Source organism: Schistocerca nitens, chromosome 2 (genome assembly GCF_023898315.1).
Source record: "Schistocerca nitens isolate TAMUIC-IGC-003100 chromosome 2, iqSchNite1.1, whole genome shotgun sequence".
NCBI classification, from domain to species: domain Eukaryota; kingdom Metazoa; phylum Arthropoda; class Insecta; order Orthoptera; family Acrididae; genus Schistocerca; species Schistocerca nitens.
In genome coordinates this window covers 402,909,205-402,930,241 of record NC_064615.1, presented here as the reverse complement: position 1 = coordinate 402,930,241, position 21,037 = coordinate 402,909,205, and the positions used below count along the sequence as shown (strand labels likewise).

At 38.0% G+C, this 21,037-nt stretch overlaps 1 protein-coding gene across 3 annotated transcripts in view; it reads right to left on the bottom strand.

Annotated features, from left to right (window-relative positions):
- Window positions 1-21,037, bottom strand: part of LOC126236255 (exocyst complex component 7) — a 116,373-nt gene that overhangs the window by 58,402 nt on the left and 36,934 nt on the right. For all 3 annotated transcript variants that reach the window (XM_049945409.1, XM_049945407.1, XM_049945408.1), the window contains exon 7: window positions 20,088-20,188. In XM_049945409.1, the coding sequence (XP_049801366.1) occupies window positions 20,088-20,188 (101 nt within the window). The remainder of the gene's footprint in view (window positions 1-20,087; window positions 20,189-21,037) is intronic.

The following is a 21,037-nucleotide window of genomic DNA, read 5'->3' as shown; positions in this document are numbered from 1 at the left end:
ACAGTGATGGTTGTAAAAGTGTCCAGCAGTATAGTGGTGAGCACAACCTGGAGGGCTGCACTGTGGAGAGGCATAGCGGACAAGCAGCAGGTGTGATGGTTTGGGGCACCACTGGTTACAACAACCAATCTCACCTCGTACATATTGTGGGCACTTTGAACAGCAACTGGTAACTAACGGAGGTTGTGGAGCCTGAGATATTCGCCCTGCTTCAGGCATCTCCACAGGCCACATTTAAAAAGGATAACGCCCGGCCATATATTGCGAGGAATGGACAGGCCTTCTTCGAAGAGCGACGGGTACCATTGCTTTCCTGGCCTGCATGTTCGACAGACATGTCGCCCATCGAACATGTCTAGGATATGGTTGGTCAGCACCTGGTGCCTCACGGTCCTCCAGTAACTGGTGTCATGGATTTGTGGGCTCGGATACAAACTGCATGGAGGGAAATCCCTCAGAAACATATTCAGAACATTATTGATTCAATGCTACAGCATATAGCAGCATTAATTGCAGAGCATGGTGGCCACATGACATACTGAATAGTAGGGTTCAAAGGACATGTAAAGATTTGAAAAGGTAATCATTTGTTAGTTGTCTTGTACCTAACCTGTGGTATTACATCATTTGAATTCATGCATGTGTTTCCTTCTTGGTGTTGCGATTTCCACAAATGGTAGTGAGATTCTAGTAGTATTCAAAGAACTGTGACTGACGCCGAAACAACAGGGAACTGACCTGTATCAATACTAGAAAATAGTGCATTTATAATGGCTAGGTACTAGCCAAAATCTGGATTTGCCAAACAAAAAACCTACAAAAAAGGACAACTGATTTCTGTGCTGTATAATTTATAAAAGTCATTAATATGTATCAAGAACAATAAGGAACACAAACTGAACTATGTGAGACACCATTCTTGATACCTCCCCAGTTAGAGGACTTTTGCAGACTACCTGTACTGTTAATTTCAACCTTCTGTATTCTTCCAGTTAAATATGAATTAAATCATTTCTGCACTTTCCCCACTCATACCACAGTACTTAAGCTTATCTCGAAGAATTTTATGATTCATACACTCAAAAGCCTTTGAGATATCACATAATATCCCAATGGGTGATGTTCAGTTATTCAATGCATTTAACATTTGATCAGTGAAAGCAAATATAGCATTTTCTTTCTGAAAACCAAACTGACATTTAGTTAGTGTTTCATTTTTACAAATATGTGATACTACTCTTGAATATATTATTTTTTCAAGAATTTTGAATAAAGCTGTCAGAAGTGAGATTGGGTGGTAGTTGTTGGCATCAGACTTATCCCCTTTTTTATGCAATGGTTTAACAATAGCATATTTCAGTCTATCAGTAAAAATGCCGTGTTTCAGTGAGCTACTACATATGTGGCTGAGAATCCTACTTATCTGTTGGAAATGCCATCAATTCCATGTGTGCTTTTACTTTTGAGTGAATTTATTATTTTCCTAATTTCAGTAAGAGAGGTGGGTTGAATTTCAATTTTAACAAATTGCATAGGTATTGCCTCTTCCATATACTGTCTTGCAATGAGTAGCTGGACCTTATTTTCTCTACAGAAGATTCAAAAGAAAAAGTTATTCACCTATGAAATAAGTACAGTATAACCCCGCTTTTATGTTCCCAGAATTAATGTTTTCCTGCCGTTTACGACATTTTTATCGTTCCCATCAAATTTCCTATGGCCACAATGTTAATTTGCTCCTCATTTTGCATTGACGTATTTATCATTTATTTCTAAATTTTCCTGTGATTTACACATTATGAACAAATGTTCATGGAGAAAAATAACAATGGCATGATGTTGGCTGTACAGTAGTGTTTACAAATATTACATGGTTAAGTAAGAAGCCAGTAAAACTTAAATGGGAACTAGAAAAACTGAAAACTGAGGGACTGGCAAAGCACTATGCTGATGAAACAGACAACCTAGCTAAAATTTTTCAAATGGTGGAGTAAATGAAGACTGGAATCAAATTAAATCTAGTATATACAAAGCAGCAGAAAAGATAGTTGGAAGAACTGAACCCAAAAACAAGAAGAAATGGATTACAGCAGATATTACTGAGCTTATAGAAAACAGGAAATTATACAAAAATGCAACTGATGAACAAGGAAAAGCTGAATACATAAGACTAAGGAATTTAGTTAATAGATAAGCTAGGAAAGCAAAAGAAAATTTTCTTGAAGAAATGTGCAGGGAAGTGGAAGAAAATAAGCAAAACGGAAGAACTGACTTAGCCCACAGAACAGCAAATCAATTTTTTAACAAACATAAAACAACACTCTCAGGCACAATAGAAAATAAAGAGGGGAAAATGCTGTTTGGTGAAGAGATGGAAAGAATACATAGAGGAGTTGTATGCCGGAACACCTCTTTCAGTGGAAGTAATAGGAAGGGAAGAGCAAGTCGATGAAGATGATAAGGGAGATGACATTCTGCAAGAAGAATTTGACAGAGCTCTAAAAGAACTATGAGACAACAAATCAACGGGTATTGGCGGCATCCCTGCAGAACTAATAAAGAATGCTGGTGACAGCATGAAAATGATGCTTAAACTTATTAGGTCCATCTATAACACAGGAGAGATACTGACAAACTTCCAGAAATTATCATTGTTCCTACACCAAAGAAGGCAGCAGCTACAAAATGTGAACAGTACTGAACTCTAAGCCTAATATCACATGCATCAAAAATTCTCATAAAAATAGTTCTGAAGAGAATTGAAGAGAAGGTGGAGGATATGCTGAGTGAAGAACAGTTTGGTTTCAGAAGGGGATTGGGAACAAGAGGCTATTCTGGCACCGAGATTCATTATCGAAAAGCAATTACAGAAAAGTAAACCAACTTATATCGACTTTGTAGACATGGAAAAGGCATTTGATAATGTTATCTGGCAAGAGATGTTAAGAGTTCTGAGGAAAAGTGGAATAAAGTACAAAGACATCCATGTGATACTCAGTTTCTATAAGAATAAGGTGGCAGTGATAAGGAACTTCACCGGGAACAAGAAACAAATATTAGAAAAGGGGTAGGACAAGGTTGTGCTCTCTCTCCTCTTACATTCAATGCTTATATGCAGGAAGCTATAGACCAAGTTCGAGAAACTACTGAGGTGGGGTTCAAAATTAATGGCCAGAAGATAGACATGCTACATTATGCAGATGATATTGCTATAGTCACGGAGACAAAAGAAGATCAAGAGGAAGTCCTCAGAGCAATGGAAAAAATTCTATGCAATTAGTATGGTATGCGAATAAAAAAGAAAAAGACTAAAGTGATGGTATGCAGTACAGGAGCAGAATATGAACCTCTGAGAATGAGAATTGGAAGAGAGGAGCTGGAAGTGATAGAGGAATTTACTTACCTGGGAAGCAAAATCACAAGGGATGGTAGAAGCTGGAAAGAAATTGCAAGCAGAATACAAAAGGCCAAAATTGCTTTTAATCGGAGGAGGAACTTACTCACCAGCAACAACATCAGTCTGAAAATAAGGAAACGAAAGGTTTCATTTGGAGTGTGGCCCTATACAGACGTGAAACTTGGAAAACTGGAAGAGGGCTGGGTTGCGTTGGGTTGGGTTGTGCTGTTTTGGAGAAGGAGACCAGACAGCGAGGTCACTGGTCTCATCGGTTTAGGGAAGGACGGGAAAGGAAGTCGGCCGTGCCCTTTGAAAGGAACCATCCCAGCATTTGCCTGGAGCGATTTAGGGAAATTACGGTAAACCTAAATCAGGATGGCCGGACGCGGGATTGAACCGTCGTCCTCCTGGAAAACTGGAAGAGAAGAGAGAAGACGGCTGGAGGCCCTGGAGATGTAGCGCTACATAAGGATGATGAAGATCAGCTGGAGAGAGAAAGTAACAAATGAAGAGGTGCTTAGAAAAGTACAGGAAACCAGATCTCTGTGGAGGCACATCCAAACAAAAAGAGACAAACTTGTAGGACACATCCTATGACACAACAACAACATTGGACCAATAGTAGAAGGAGCTATTGAGGGAAGGAATCGGCGGGAGCGACCAAGGATATCATACATGCAACAGATCATGAATGACGTTGAATGTAACACATACATGGAAATGAAGAGGAAGGCAGACAAAAGAGAGGAATGGTGCTCTGCTGCAAACCAATCTCAGGGTTGAACACTAAAAGGAAGAAGAAGTTTCTTGACTTCAGGGCACTCTACTCAGCAGATTTGAACCGGTAAATGAGTAAAATTTGGAACAATTTGTGCTATACCTCTCGCTGCTGTCCAGCTTTACTTGGCGTGGTGGCCGATGGGAGTAACTAGGTTCGTTCGAGTGAAGATATCGTGACCAATCACAACCATTTACAAACCATTTCTACTGTACAAACGCAGTTTCATAATTGTTGCGATCATCATGACACCTTTGTCAAACCATATTTACTGTGTTTCGGTGTTTGGCCACTTTGAGCGCTAGTCAAGACCGTCATTCACTTTGCTCAGATGTTTTTAGTTTACGTTGTGGTGCTAAGCATGAAAAAATATGTAATTAGTGCTGTATTTCATTATTTAAATAATGAATGACAGTTGCAGGCTTTCAGAAACATTGATTATGATGTATGAAATTGGGTCACATGTTCCTACTTCCCAGACAGTTATCAGTTCCAGTTAAATCAGCGGTTTTTATTGGAAAATAAACAAGTCCCTGACAAGTCTTTTGAAGTGTGTTATGTACCTATATCATACATAAAGTATGAAAATGCAAGGGGATATCCTATATGTGACTTTTACAACTTGAAATGTTATTTCCCACATTTTACATTTACCCGAATTTTACACCATTTTTCTGAAGTCCCTTGAAAAGTGTAAAAGCGGGGTTTCACTGTATCTAAAAGCTCTCTTTTTCAGCCAATTCTTGAGTAATGTTCATCAGTCCTGGACTATTACCAGGTCAGATTAATAGAGGAGATAGAGAAGACACAAACAAAGGAAACACATTTGATGACAGGTTTCTACAGCACATAACAGCATTTTTTATACACTCTCATATCTTCAGTGGCAGACTCTGCAAGAGAAAAGTTGTCTTTATGGAGAGATTTGCCATTAACATTATGAAAGTTTATGTTCCAAAAAGAGCTAAGCAACATATTACTTCCTCCAAATATTTCTCCAAAAATAAATACAATAAGAAAATCAAATTACCACAAAGATCTGTTCTGTCCCAATTATTGTTTAACAATTACATAAATAATATTTTAGATATTTTGTTGGAAGGAACTACAATGTTTCAATTTACTGATGATTTGTAAATATAGTATTGATAATCACACAGAAGCAGGATTAGAGTTTAATGTTCCATCAACACTGCACGCATTAGAGACAAAGTGATGAATCATAGGGAGATGTTAAAAACATTTTGAAAAAAAAAAAAAAAAAAAAACATACAGTATTATCTTTGACATCTAGTGAAACTACAACAAGGATTTCCACATAACACAGTTTCACAATGACTGAATCTGTACAGCTAAATAGTTAAAAGATATCCTACAAATCAGGAATTAAATATCTAGGGCTTCATAGATAGTACGTTTTCGTGGTTTCAGAAGATGAAAACACAGACATTTCTGAGAGTCAAAATGCTCCTGAACATTATTTGCATTACAATGGGAAACACATTGTGCCACTGTCATGAGTGGTAAAATACCAGTGGTTATTTGGTTCAGAAATGACCCCTTTTTAGGGCAAGGAGGACAGAAAGAAATCAAGTTTTAAGAGAGGTTAGGATTGAGACAATGCTTCAGTTTGAGAAAGAAATCACAAAACATAATTCTAGCTTATTACATCAGCATAAACAGCTGTTGGTTAAGAATTTTCAACAATCAGCAGAAATTTCAACTCTACCCAATTTTAATTCAGTCAGTGTGGAATGTCAGCTATTTTTATTGCATCAAAATATTCGAGGACTGAGAAATAAAATTAATGAATTAATTATCTCCATAGATGAATTAGAGTTCTCAAGCCCAGTTGACATATCTGCCTCTCTGAACATCATGTGACCACTGGTATCAAACGTTTAAGTGTTGCAGGATTAGGTCAGCATCTCACTTTTGTAGAGCAGAAATGGAGGAGGAGGAGTTGCCGGTTCACCAGGAACTGTCATAAATTTAAGAACATAGACATTCATAAATTTTGCCTAGAACAGCATATGGAAGCATGTTCAACAGAAGTAGAATTTCACAAAAATCCTTCACAATATTAAGTGTATATCAAGCACCTGCAGGTAACTTTAATCCATTCATAAACCACCTTGTAGCTGTACTGGCCCATTTAACAACCAGAAACAAAAAAAATAGTGATCGCTGGTGACTTCAATGTAGATTTCCTTGAAGACTCTCCCAATACGAACTTATCTGAGTTAGTAACACTATCATTCAACTTAATTCCCACTGTTAAATTCCCCCCTAGGGTAGCCAACTGCTCACAAGCAGACATTGATAATATCTTTATAGAAAAGTCCAATGAACAAAACAAAATTATATTACAAAACCAATAGTCAGTGACCTCTCAGACCACGATATGCAATTCTTTCTGTTAAATTTAATACTGAACAGGATATAAAATCTGTTAAATCTGAACTCAAGAGGGTAATCAATAAGCCAAAAATTGATTATTTTAGGACACTCCTCAGAGACATTCACTGGGTTGATGTTTACAGTGCTCATGCCAAGAATGAAAAATATAACACTTTTGCTAATAAAGTGCTTACCTTTTTTGAACACTGTTTTCCCCCAAAACTAACCAAGGTAGAGCAAAGTCTACAAAGAAGCCATAGATTACTCAAGGAATAGAGGTATCTTGTGAAACAAAAAGAAAACTGCATCTGTCAATCCAAAACAGTTCTGATGTTGATGCTATAGGACATTACAAGAAATACTGCAAAATGTTAAAGACTGTAATACGTACATCAAAGCAAAAATATTACAAGGAAAAGATAGCCATATCAGATTACAAAATAAAGACAACATTGGATGTAGTCATACCACAAAGAAAGAAACAAATACAAAACAGGAAAACTCAAAAGATAGACGCAAACATCTTGAAAGAGAAAAGAGAAGAATTCTGTCAAAACATAGTTACATGTTCGGATAAATGGGAAGATATAAAAGAAGGAATGATAAGATCTGCTCAAGAAGTCGCAAAAATGAAAAAGAGAAAGAAACACGAATGGTGGGATGAGATATGTGAGGAAGCAATAGAACAAAGGATGAAGGCATGGAAGAAATGGCACTCAACCAAAAGTGATAAGGACTACCTGGAGTTCAAACAGCAAAGATCTTCTACAGCAAAACTCATTAGATCAGTAAAAAGACTATTTGAAAAGAACCAACTTATACAAATGGATAAAGATTTTAAGAGAAACAATAACAGATCCTTTTACAGCACATTCAGACAGAAACTACAAAAATATGTAGCACCAAATCTGTGTTTTAAAGATACCAGTGGAAAACTGGCAATGAATAATGAAGAAAATTGTGAAATATTAGCAAAATATTTTGAACAACTCCTCAACTGTCAGGAACCTATTGAAAAATTACCAGCCAACACCCCAAACACAGTAAACAATAATTCTGAACCCCCATGCCTCATAGAAATCAGAGAAATCTTTAAAAACCTTAAGAACAATAAAGCACCAGGGGAAGACATGATAATTGCAGAAATGTGGAAAAGTGTGGATAATACAACTCAAGAAAAACTACTGGGAATAATCAATGAGATTTGGAGAACGGAACGTATACCGGAAGAATGGAAAACTGCATTAATCCACCCCATCTTCAAGAAACGGGATAAAACCGATGCAAATAACTACAGAGGGATATCTTTACTTCCGGTAACGTATAAAATTCTATCTAAGGCCCTACAAAACAGATTGGAGAAACAACTTGATCAAGAAATTGGTGAATACCAAGCAGGCTTTAGGAAGGGAAGATCTTGTGTGGAGCAAATTTTAAACTTGAAGTTAATTATTAAATATAGACGATTAAGAGGAAAAGACATCTTTATCACGTTTGTTGACTTCAAGAAGGCGTACGACTCCGTTGACAGAACAACCTTGGTTAACATCCTTAGGGAGTTTGGAGCAGACAAGAAAACAGTCGCAATCGTCAAAGAAACACTTACGGATACCTATGCAAAAGTAAAGTTCCGTGGTGAGGTATCCAGACCATTCAAAATCAGAACAGGATTAAGACAAGGAGATGGGTTGACACCTACCCTATTCAACTTTGTGTTAGAAAAAGTTATTAGAGAGTGGAGGAAGAAAACGACTGAAGAAGGAATACAAAAAATCAGATTAGGAAGAATAAAGGACGGATTAGAAGTAGATTGCCTCGCTTTTGCTGATGACTTAGCGATTCTGGCAGGAAGTTTGGAAGAAGCAGTCAAACAGATCAATATTCTGAATGAAACAGCAGAAAAAGCAGGACTGAAAATCTCCTTTGAAAAGACAGAGTACCTAACCAATGTAAAAGAGGCACCGAACAATATGATTACAAAGTATGGCCAGATAAAGCAGGTTTCTAATTTCAAATATTTAGGGGAAATCATCCAGCCCAATGCTTCAGATAAAGAAGGAAATAAAACAAGAACAAGAAAAATGGAAATGGCATTCCAGCTAACAAAGAATGTGTACAAAAAGAAGTCAGTATCAATTAACGCAAAAATAAGGCACTACAACACTGTGATTAAGCCAGAGTGTCTGTATGCATCTGAATGTTTAGCAATGAACACTAACAAGGAAATGGAAGCTATAGCAAAAAAGGAGCGAAAAATCATTAGAAGAGTACTTGGGCCGAGGTTTGAGAATGGGACTTGGAAGCTTAGAAGTAATAGAGAAGTGTATGACAAAATTGAGAAAGTGGGAGATACTATGAGGAAGAGAAGAGTAAGCTTTTACGCCCATTTGAAAAGAATGAATGATGAAAGGCTGACAAAGAAAATATTCATGTTTTTTGACAAGAACCCCAGAACCCAAATTACCTGGTTCAAAGAAGTCAAAGCAGACTTAGAGGAGATGGGTATAGGAGAAGATGATATAACCAACAGAGACTTAATGAGAGACAAAATTCAACATTTTGAAGGATTTGAAGTGAAGAAGAGAAGAACTGGAGGAACAGTGTGGACAGAAATGTGGAAAAGTGTGGATAATACAACTCAAGAAAAACTACTGGGAATAATCAATGAGATTTGGAGAACGGAACGTATACCGGAAGAATGGAAAACTGCATTAATCCACCCCATCTTCAAGAAACGGGATAAAACCGATGCAAATAACTACAGAGGGATAACAACCAATGAAATTCAGTTTAAGAGAAACCTAAAGGATTTATCGGTGGCCAAATCCTTCTACTCCATTGATGATATATACAGGGTGGTCACAGGGTTATCACAAATAACATACTGTCAAAGTCGCAGTTCGGATTTCTAAAGGGTTCTGATATTGACAAGGCTATCTACACTTACAGTGAAAATGTACTTAATTCATTAGACAAAAAATTGCAGGCAGCTGGTATATTTTGTGATCTGTCAAATGCATTTGACTGTGTAAATCACAATATCCTTTTAAGTAAAGTAGACTATTATGGTGTAACAGGAAATGCTGCAAAATGGTTCAAATCTTATATCTCTGGCAGGAAGAAATGGGTGTTATTAGGAAAGAGACATGTATTAAGCTATCAGGCATCATCCAACTGGGAACTAATTACATGTGGGGTCCCACAAGGTTCCATCTTAGGGCCCTTACTTTTTTCTTGTGTATATCAATGACCTTTCGTCAGTAACATTACCAGATGCCAAGTTTGTTTTGTTAGCTGATGATACAAACATTGCAATAAATAGCAATCACTGGTTCCTAGCCAATTCTTACTTACTAAACTTTGAAAAAACACACTACATGTAATTCAGAACTTGTAAGGGGTTTCGCATGAGTATACTTGTATGCCTAACATACGATGACAAGGAGATAGAATAAGTGGATAGTATTAAATTCTTGGGACTACAGCTTGATAATAAATTCAACCGGGAGGAGCACACCACAGAACTGCTGGAGTGTCTTAACAAATCTCTATTTGCAATATGAATTGTGTCAGACACGTGGGATATAATTATGAAGAAGCTTAAGTTTTCTGGGCACAAAACTGTGCAATAAGAGTTATATGTGGTGTGAACTCAAGAACATCCTGCAGAAGCCTGTTTAGGGAACTAGGGATACTAACTACTGCTTCCCAATATATTTATTCCTTAATGAAATTTGTCATTAAAAATATATCATTTTTTCAAACAATCAGCTCAATTCATGGAATCAATATTAGAAATAAGAATAATTTTCACAAGGATTTAAAGTCACTTACTCTTGTACAAAAAGGTGTGCATTATTCAGGAACACCCATTTTCAATAACTTGCCAGCAGCCATAAAAAGCTTAACAACCAATGAAATTCAGTTTAAGAGAAACCTAAAGGATTTATCGGTGGCCAAATCCTTCTACTCCATTGATGATATATACAGGGTGGTCCACTGATCGTGACTGGGCCAAATATCTCACGACATAAACGTCAGACGAAAAAACTACAAAGAACGAAACTTGTCTTGCTTGAAGGGGAAAACCAGATGGCACTATGGTTGGCCCGCTAGATGGCACTGCCATAGGTCAAACGGATATCAACTGCATTTTTTTAAATAGGAACCCCCATTTTTTATTACATATTCGTGTAGTACGCAAAGAAATATGAATGTTTTTTAGTTGGACCACTTTTTTCACTTTGTGATAGATGGCGCTGTAATAGTCACAAACATATGGCTCACAATTTTAGACGAACAGCTGGTAACAGGTAGGTTTTTTAAATTAAAATACAGAATGTAGGTACGTTTGAACATTTTATTTCGGTTGTTCCAATGTGATACATGTACCTTTGTGAACTTATCATTTCTGAGAATGCATGCTGTTACAGCGTGATTACTTGTAAATACCACAATAAATGCTCAAAATGATGTCCGTCAACCTCAGTGCACTTGGCAATATGTGTAACGACATTCCTCTCAACAGCGAGTAGTTTGCCTTCCGTAATGTTCGCACATGCATTGACAATGCGCTGACACATGTTGTCAGGTGTTGTCGGTGGATCACGATAACAAATATCCTTCAACTTTCCCCACAGAAAGAAATCTGGGGACATCAGATCCGGTGAACATGCGGGCCATGGTATGGTGCTTCGACGACCAATCCACCTTTCATGAAATATGCTATTCAATACCGCTTCAACCGCACGCGGGCTATGTGCCGGACATTCATCATGTTGGAAGTACATTACCATTCTGTCATGCAGTGAAACATCTTGTAGTAACATCGGTACAACATTATGTAGGAAATCAGCATACAATGCATCATTTAGATTGACATCGATAAAATGGGGGCCAATTATCCTTCCTCCCATAATGCCGCACCATACATTAACCCACCAAGGTCGCTGATGTTCTTATATATATTCTTATATATATTCTTGTCGCAGCCATTGTGGATTTTCCATTGCCCACTAGTGCATATTATGCCAGTTTACGTTACCGCTATTGGTGAATGACGCTTCGTCGCTAAATAGAATGCGTGCAAAAAATCTGTCATCGTCCTGTAATTTCTCTTGTGCCCAGTGGCAGAACTGTACACAACGTTCAAAGTCGTCGCCATGCAATTCCTGGTGCATAGAAATATGGTAAAGGTGCAATCGATGTTGATGTCGCATTCTCAACGACGTTTTTGAGACTCCCGATTCTTGCACAATTTGTCTGCTACTGATGTGCGGATTAGCCGCGACAGCAGCTAAAACACCTTCTTGGGTATCATCATTTGTTGCAGGTCATGGTTGACGTTTCACATGTGGCTGAACACTTCCTGTTTCCTTAAATAACGTAACTATCCAGCGAACGGTCGGGACCCTTGGATGATGTCGTCCAGGATACCGAGCAGCATACATGGCACATACCCGTTGGGCATTTTGATCACAATAGCCATACATCAACACGATATCGACCTTTTCCACAATTTGGCAAACGGTCAATGTTAACACGGGTAATGTATCACGAAGCAAATAGCGTCTGCACTGGCGGAATGTTACGTGATACCACGTACTTATACGTTTGTGACTATTACAACGCCATCTATCACAAAGCGAAAAAAGTGATCCAACTAAAACATTCATATTTCTTTATGTAGTAAAAGAATATGTAATAAAAATGGGGGTTCCTATTTTTAAAAATGCAGTTGATATCCATTTGACCTATGGCAGCGCCATCTAGTGGGCCAACCATAGTGCCATTTGGTTTCCCCCTTCAAGCTAGATGAGTTTTGTTCTTTGTAGTTTTTTCGTTTGATGCTTATTTCGTGAGATATTTGGCCCGGTTACTATCAATGGACCACCACCCAGTATGTGTGTGTGTGTGTGTGTGTGTGTGTGTGTGTGTGTGTGTGTGTGTGTGTGTGTGTCTATAAATATAAAATATAATATAAAATCTAAAACCCTGCTCATGTTTATTACATTTTTGTTGCTGTGTCTTAATTCAGACTACAGGAAGAGTTTGTTACTGGAGGCTGGTGATTAGGTAGGATCACTAAGTAGACCCATCGAAAAATGCACTAGATGGTCACAAAGCCTGAGACTGGCCAGGCGAACAAGAGCCATATTGCACTGGAGCAGAGAGAGAGAGATATTGGAGATTCACCTACCATGCTGGGCTAGGTGCCAAGAAGTGAATCTTTCAGCATTTATATTTACTGTTTAAGAATTTCAGTATCACTGCCTCCGGGAAATGCTAATTACAAATTTTAGTTACTGTCAGTGCTTCCTGGTGGAAATGATAGACCAATCACAAGTGCACCCTGAAAGGGCCAGTGCCAAACCGTTAAGATAGCTCACTAAGCAGTCTATGATCAGCTTTCAAGTTGGCAACATGCAAACTTGTGTATGACCATAAAACATATTTGTGCGATCTCATGTTGATTCTAAGATCATGTGAAGCATTTTTGTGACTTTTGTGGTGCTTGGGAACTAATGATTAATGACTGGGAATCTTTTTATGAATATTGCCAAAAGACTGGCTCTAGAAATTGTTTTAATAATTTTGCAATTGGTGAAATAAAAGAGAATTTCTTGGCATCCTAACATTTTATGATTCTTATTGTTCTTAGCATTTAGACATACCCACTTGTAACATTATTATGCACTGTTTATTGCACAAGCTTTGGATCTCATGAGTGATGGAGAAGAAACCAATTAGTGCAGCATCTATGAGACATGAAGTAATCAAGTTGGCTACAATTCAGTTATGAGAAGTAGGGAGTGGACACACTACATCTTTCATCTGTAAACCACACTTAGCATCATGGTGCATCCCTGTGTACATATTGTGGCAGATGATACTTCAACTTCCAGGCAGCTTTTGCATTCACTTGGCATATCAACATAAAGTGTTGCTACTCTGCACAGGCATCTCAGGATCAACTGCCTTGAATGCACTACTGGCCAAAACAATGGAAGTATCTGTACAGAGGTGTGGAAAGTATTCTGAAACAAATACAACACCTTATGGATGACCCACCAAAATAAGTCTGTGATTTTACAATAAGGAGCTATATCACTACAAACCCTCTCCACTTCCAGTTGGAGCATTTTCAGTATTAAAAAAGTATTAGAATCTAATCTAAAAAGTTGGGCTACTACCCTGTTTTCAACAATATATGAATATCCATCAGGTACATAGCATGCCTATCAGTACAGGTTATGCAAATATTCCAGCTCTGAATAATAAAAAATTACAAAGTTTTCTTCAACAAAGACCAAGTGCTACAAGTTTATGTATGGACATGAGCAAATGTGATAATGCCTTCAGCTATACATATGAAGATACCGGAAGTACAAACTGCAGTCTATTTTGCTTTTCAGAGGAGATGTCAGTTAGTATGACAGAACTCATACTTGCATGAGAAGTAAGAACTACTACAATGATTCAAGTGTATCATAATGTAATAATAATTAACTCTCTCTCCTCGTTGCAAAAGAGTAACATCAATAGGTCAGGATGGCAAAAGGTGCTATTTCCCATATCAAATAGCAGATATTATTTCAGAATTACAAAGGAATGGTGCACATATTTCATTTGTGTTGAGAAAGGGACAGGAAAAGCCAACCAATCTGCAAATTACACAGCAAAGAATGATGTACAAAAGGAATACATTCCAGATTGCAATGAGGTTGTTGTTGTTGTTGTTGTTGTTGTTGTTGTCGTCGTCAAAGACATAATCAAAGATTACTGGAACAAGTAACGAATGACTGAAAGTGGGCACAAGGGCTCCTGGTATATTCAAATACATCTACACAAACCACATTGGCACCATACTGGACTGTAAAATAGAAAATAAAAGATAATTCCACTGGTCAAAGATACACAAGCCAGTTTTTGAGGACTATTTACCAATTTAAAATTAAATCATGGTCGCTACCAACATTATCTCCACAGGACTGATGTGATACCACCACCATACTGCAGCTGTGGTGGGATTCAGGATGCGAAACATATACAGGGCGGTTTTTTTTTTTTTTTTTTTTTTTTGTGTATACTCTTACAGGAGGCAGTACTGGTCAAAACTACAAGGAAAATTATTATAAATTTGAAGGGGCTGCTTTACTTGTGGCAAGTAATGAGCAGTATTTACAGATTAGGCAGAATTCACAATAGATGGCCTTGTGAATTACCACAATATGCAAGTGTGGGCAGACGGTAATCCTCGAGTTGTCATGGAGGTGAGGCGTCAGGTTCACGTCAGTATCTATGTGTAGGCAGGGACTGCCAGTGACACAATCATATGGCTACACAGTTTGCCAGGTTCGCAGGGGTTGTTTATCACTGATTTTTGAGCTATGAATTACCACCACTATTGGAGAATGTTACCCTTGCAGAAATGACTGATGTGTGTACAATGGGGTACCACCCCATTTTCAAAGGATCATGTGACATTCCATCACCACAACATTTTATAGGCCATAAATTGGTTGAGAAGGACCAGTACCATTGCCTCCCTGTTCATTGGACCTTAATCAGTTCGATTTATGGCTATGGGGACATTTAAAGGCACTGGTGTATTCCCAACCCATTGCAAATGTGCAACTGTCACAGGAGTGTGAGATGCAATCCACATGGAGCCAAGTGTGTAATTAAGTGCATAATTCAGTGCCAAAAAGAGCTGAAAGAGGTGTCAGGATGCATGGTAACCAAATGCAGCCATGGCCATAGTGTCTACTCCTATGTAACAAACAAATGGGAATGAGGGGACAGACTGGCTCATATCTCGACAGGTGTTGGTTTTTGGATGTGTAATCACATGAACTTTTCTTCTAATTTGACCAATAATACTTCCTGTAGGAATGTGTGGCACTTATAAAACACCCTGTATAATTTGATTGTATTAAGCACAGAAAGGAATGAGCTTGGTGACTTAAGGAGCTGGCTGAAATTAAACAAGAGCTCGATGCTGGTCTATTGATCCTCTTGGCAAGTCAAGAAACTTACATCAAGTGCTCTTTGTCTTCTTGATAAAAATTGGCATCCTGTAACCTTTTACTGGTAATAGGTATTTGCCAAGAGGTAAATATAAAAAAAAGGATGAAAATTTTGTCTTAAATAATAATATGGGTAGACATTGTCATGAAGCAAATCTTTTGTTTTCAACTGCTCTACGCATTTCCGTTAACTTCTAGTAATATACACTATGTGATCAAAAGCATCCGTACACCTGGCTGAAAATGACTTACATGTACCTGGCTGAAAATGACTTACATGTTCATGGCACCCTCCATCGGTAATGCTGGAATTCAATATGGTATTGGCCCACCCTTAGCTTTGATGACAGCTTCCACTCTTGCAGGCCTGTTCAGTCAGGTGCTGGAAGGTTTCTTGGGGAATGGCAACCCATTCTCTACAGAGTGCTGCACTGACTCTGTGCAGGACAGTCCATTACAGGAATGTTATTGTCATGTAACCACTCTGCCACAGGCCGTGTGTTATGAACAGGTTGCTTGATCGTATTTAAAGATGTAATCGCCATCCCCGATTTGCTCTTCAACCGTGGGAAGCAAGAAGGTGCTTAAAACATTAATGTAGGCCTGTGATGTGATAATGCTACACAAAACAACAAGGGGTGCAAGCCCTCTCCATGAAAAACACGACGACACCATAACATCACCACCTCCGAATTTCACTGTTGGCACTACACACACTGGCAGCAATGTTCACCGGACATTTGCCATACCCACACCCTTCCATCGGATCGCCCATTGTGTACCGTGATTCCTCACTCCACACAACGTTCTTCCATTGTTCAATCGTCTAATGTCTACACTCCTTACACCAAGTGAGACATAGTTTGGAATTTACTGGTGTGATGTGTGGTTTATGAGCAGTTGCTCGAATATGAAATCCAAATTTTCTCACCTCCCGCCTAACTGTCATAGTACTTACAGTGGATCCTGATGCAATTTGGAATTCCTGTGTGATGGTATAGGTAGATGTCTGCCTATTACACATTGTGACCCCCTATAACTGTTGGCAGTCTCTGTCAGTCAACAGACGAGGTCGACCTGTACGCTTTTGCCGGCCGATATGGCCGAGCGGTTCTAGGCGCTTCAGTCTGGAAGTGCGCGACCACGGTCGCAGGTTTGAATCAGGCCTTGGGTATGGATGTGTGTGATGTCCTTAGGTTAGTTAGGTTTAAGAAGTTCTTGGGGACTGATGACCTCAGATGTTAAGTCCCATAGTGCTCAGAGCCATTTGAACCATTTTGTACACTTTTGTGCTGTATGTGTCCCTTCACGTTTCCCCTTCACTATCACGTTGGAAACAGTGGACCTGGGGATGTTTAGGAGTGTGGAAATCTCGCGTACAGATGTACGACACAAGTGACACCCAATCACCTGAGCACGTCCGAAGTCTGTGAGTTCCATGGAGTGCCCCATTCTGCTCTCTCACTATGTCTAATGACTACTGAGGTTGCTGATATGGAGTACCTGGCAATAGGTGGCAGCACAATGCACCTAATATGAAAAACATATGTTTTTTGGGGTGTCCCGATACTTTTGATCACATAGTGTATGTTAGGATTTATTGTGTTACCTTGAGGCAAGGCAGGTTAGAAAATTTAAAAAGGGAAATGGATAGGATAAAGTTAGATATAGTGGGAATTTGTGAAGTTCGGTGCCCGGAGGAACAAGACTTTTGGTCAGGTGAATACAGGGTTATAAATACAAAATCAAATAGGGGTAGTGCAGGAGTAGGTTTAATAATGAATAAAAAAAATAGGAGTGCGGGTAAGCTACTACAAACAGCATAGTGAACGCATTATTGTGGCCAAGATAGACACGAAGCCCACGCCTACAACAGTAGTACAAGTTTATATGCCAACTAGCTCTGCAGATGAAGAAATTGATGATATGTATGATGAGATAAAAGAAATTATCCAGGTAGTGAAGGGAGACGAAAATTTAATAGTAGTGGGTGACTGGAATTCTAGAGTAGGAAATGGGAGAGAAGGAAACATAGTAGGTGAATATGGATTGGGGCTAAGAAATGAAAGAGGAAGCCGTCTGGTAGAATTTTGCACAGAGCATAACTTAATCATAGCTAACAGTTGGTGCAAAAATCATAAAAGGAGGTTGTATACATGGAAGAATCCTGGAGATACTAGAAGGTGCGCGTTTACTTTGGCTTGTAAAATGGTTACTTTTAAAGAACCATAACCTGTATTACTGTAACACTCAAGAAATTCAAAACACTTGCTACGCAACAGGTTTTGTGGATTCCATTCAGTATTTTTAGTAATCGTTTCGAACACAACTTCCTGTAATTTAAGTGTTCTGTAAGAGTTTCATAAAGATTACTTTCAAAATGTGAGGAAATTCATTAAATAAGGACAAAATATGTTTTCTTGAACTTCTGCATCAACTTTTTGCACCAAGTCTTTAGAGATGACAGATAGTCACCCACTTCACACTTCAAAATTAACATTAGTATGACCAACTAATTGTTCAAACCCATTAACTTGCAATGTTTTATCTATAAACTGTCAACTTTTATTCTTTTCACAATTTTAGTGCACAGAAAACTAATCATTGCCTGTATTTCACATTTGATGGAATTTTCAGTTAACTGAGACTTTTAAATATGCACAAATAGATGTAAACAGGGAAAAATTATTCCATTATTGTGTCTGTGACTGAGCAACTGTTGCAGATAGTCAGTGCACATGCACAAATCACTGAACACAGTGCTGCAGTAGTCTTCTTTAAAAATGGTATTTACTCCAAAAAATATATAAACCTCAACTTAATACATGTACACTTTACATGCCACCTTATGGTAGAGGGTAATTCAAGTGCCACTATTATTTCCTCCTTTCAGATTCCATTTGCAAATGGTGCTTAAGGAGACCAACTGTCAGTAAGCTTTCTTTTTGGCACTGGTCCTCTGACTGTTTAGACATTTCCCACCACAATTTCCTCTTGCATATTGGTGTCTTCATTCTAAAGTAGCATGTACACCCAAAATCATCAATTATTTTCTGTATATAATCCAATGTGTGTCCTTCCCTACAATTTTTGCCCTCTGCTGATTCCCACAGTACCATGGAAGAGATATACTGTGATGTCTTAATACACGATCTATCACCCTGTTCCTTCATCTAATTGATCTTTTCCAAGTATTATTTCCATGCTGATTTTATGGAGAACCACCTTATTCCTTACCAGTCCATTCTTCTAAGAGAGCATTAATTCTCTTCTTTTCTGGTTACTGTCTGTGATCCACTTTCAAACAATGTGTACTCACATTTTTTTTTAAATTAAGGCTAAGTTTGATACTAATAGACTTCTGTTGAATCAGAAAGCTCTCTTTGTCTGCACTTGCCTGCTTCTTATATCTTCATCGCTTCATCCACCATGTGATATTTTCCTTGCCAGATAGCATGAACCCTTCTCCTCACTACAAGTTCATAAAAGAGTCTATGGTGGTAATGAACGTTAATAGTCTTCACAGAGTGTCAGATTCCTGGTGACCCTTCTTATACATTTGATGTCCAAGCTTTGACTGGTCCAAATTTGGAATGTGTATCCTCACAACTTAATGACTCTTCACAGCATAATACTGATAGTAATTTTTGTGGATATTCCATTATTCATAAACATAGTTTCAACAGAAAGATGTAGCAGAAAAAAAATCGGTGTTAATTATTTTAAAGTTTTCTTGAAAGAAATTCATAATGGATCACTGCTTTTCATATAGTCTGATGGGATATATTTTGTGTAAAAAAAAAAAAAGCATAATAAGAATCTTTACTAATAGGTTCAACAACATAACTGCTGGTCATTATAAAGATGATGCTTGCAGTTTCCATTATTTGAGATGCCAAGTTCAAATTCACAATAGTGAATTTATTCCAGAGAGTGGGGGCAAGTCTTTTTTTCTTTTGGATGTTTTCCCAAAAATATTGCAGGTGTTTACTCGGCATATCTTTAACCACTAGCAATATATGTCCCTAATCTTAAAATCATTCTGATACAAAATTACTCATACTGCAACTTTTGCAGCACTCACTAATGAGATGAACTCGACTGTGTGTCTCACTTAAAATTAAATGCCAAGTTTCACAGTGCATTTATTTATAGTGTAAAGTATCAGCACACACACTTCAAACATCCACATTTCTAGCTTTGCAGACACATCTTAGACTTATTATAAGTTTCCACTTGGCCATTGGCATATGAGCACACATTCAATTTTCACTACAGTCAATCGCAATAACTGTGTTTTGAGATTTATTAACAATAGGATTTCATTATATTAATAATATGCCTCTAAAGTGAAAAGTAGTTAGGACCAGCAACTTAAGAATGTTTATATCTTTGTTTACCTTGAGTAATTTTTATCAAATATAAATTAGCCTAAATTAGTGACTAAAGAAATAAGAAGATTCAAACTTTATTTCTGACTGACCCAGATGAATAGCACTTCGCCTTGTGCCTAAGGTGAGACCAGTAGAATGTTCTATAGTTTGTGATGCTCTCATCAACATCTTATTAGCTTTCTTCTCAAATCTGAAAATAAAATATCTTTATGAGCATAAAAAGTATACAAACCGTAAACAGTGATTACATGTCCAACTCACTGTTGCACAAAATCTCAGTTTTCATATTTTACCATTTGAATTCAGGGAAAATATCTTCACCACAACAAAATACACAAGCATTCTAAAAACATGGAATTGTAGGTACTAATCAGCTTTTGAATAAATGAAAAGGCAACCGATCAATATCTTAATTGCTGTTCCCCCCCAAACAAGAAAAATGCAATCAAAATATACACTGATGAGCCAAAACATTCTGACCACTTGCTTAACAGCATGTTGGTCCACCTCTGGAACTCAATATAGCAGTAATTCTGCATGACAGATTCAACAAGTCTTTAGTACATTTCCAGAGGTCTGTGGCAGCAGATGACTGTGCAGGTCACACAATTCCCCTAAATTATGGGCTGGTGGGTTGTGTGCATGGAGCTGACACCCAACAGTCTCTCAGATGCGTTCATGGCCAACTTGGGTTCACTATCAGGCTCGTCCAACAACTGTAGCATGATTCTGGCCTTGCAACATGAATAGTTATCCTACTGGAAGATGCCATCGTCATCGGGGAAGGCATTAAGCACGAAAGGCTGCAGGTGGTTGCTAGTTACCATTCTGTTTTGATAAACATATCTTGAGAATGGAAGACAAATGCACAATCGGACTTACCTGAAATGATTTTGACTGATCAGTTGCAGTACAGACATTGATCAAACACCTTCGCAAAACAGTTCATTTTGAGGGGGGGGGGGGGAAGTCTGTGAGCTTTTTCCAGACTTGTTAACTGCAATATAAATAAATGAATGTTGCTAGGTGACACAAGGAA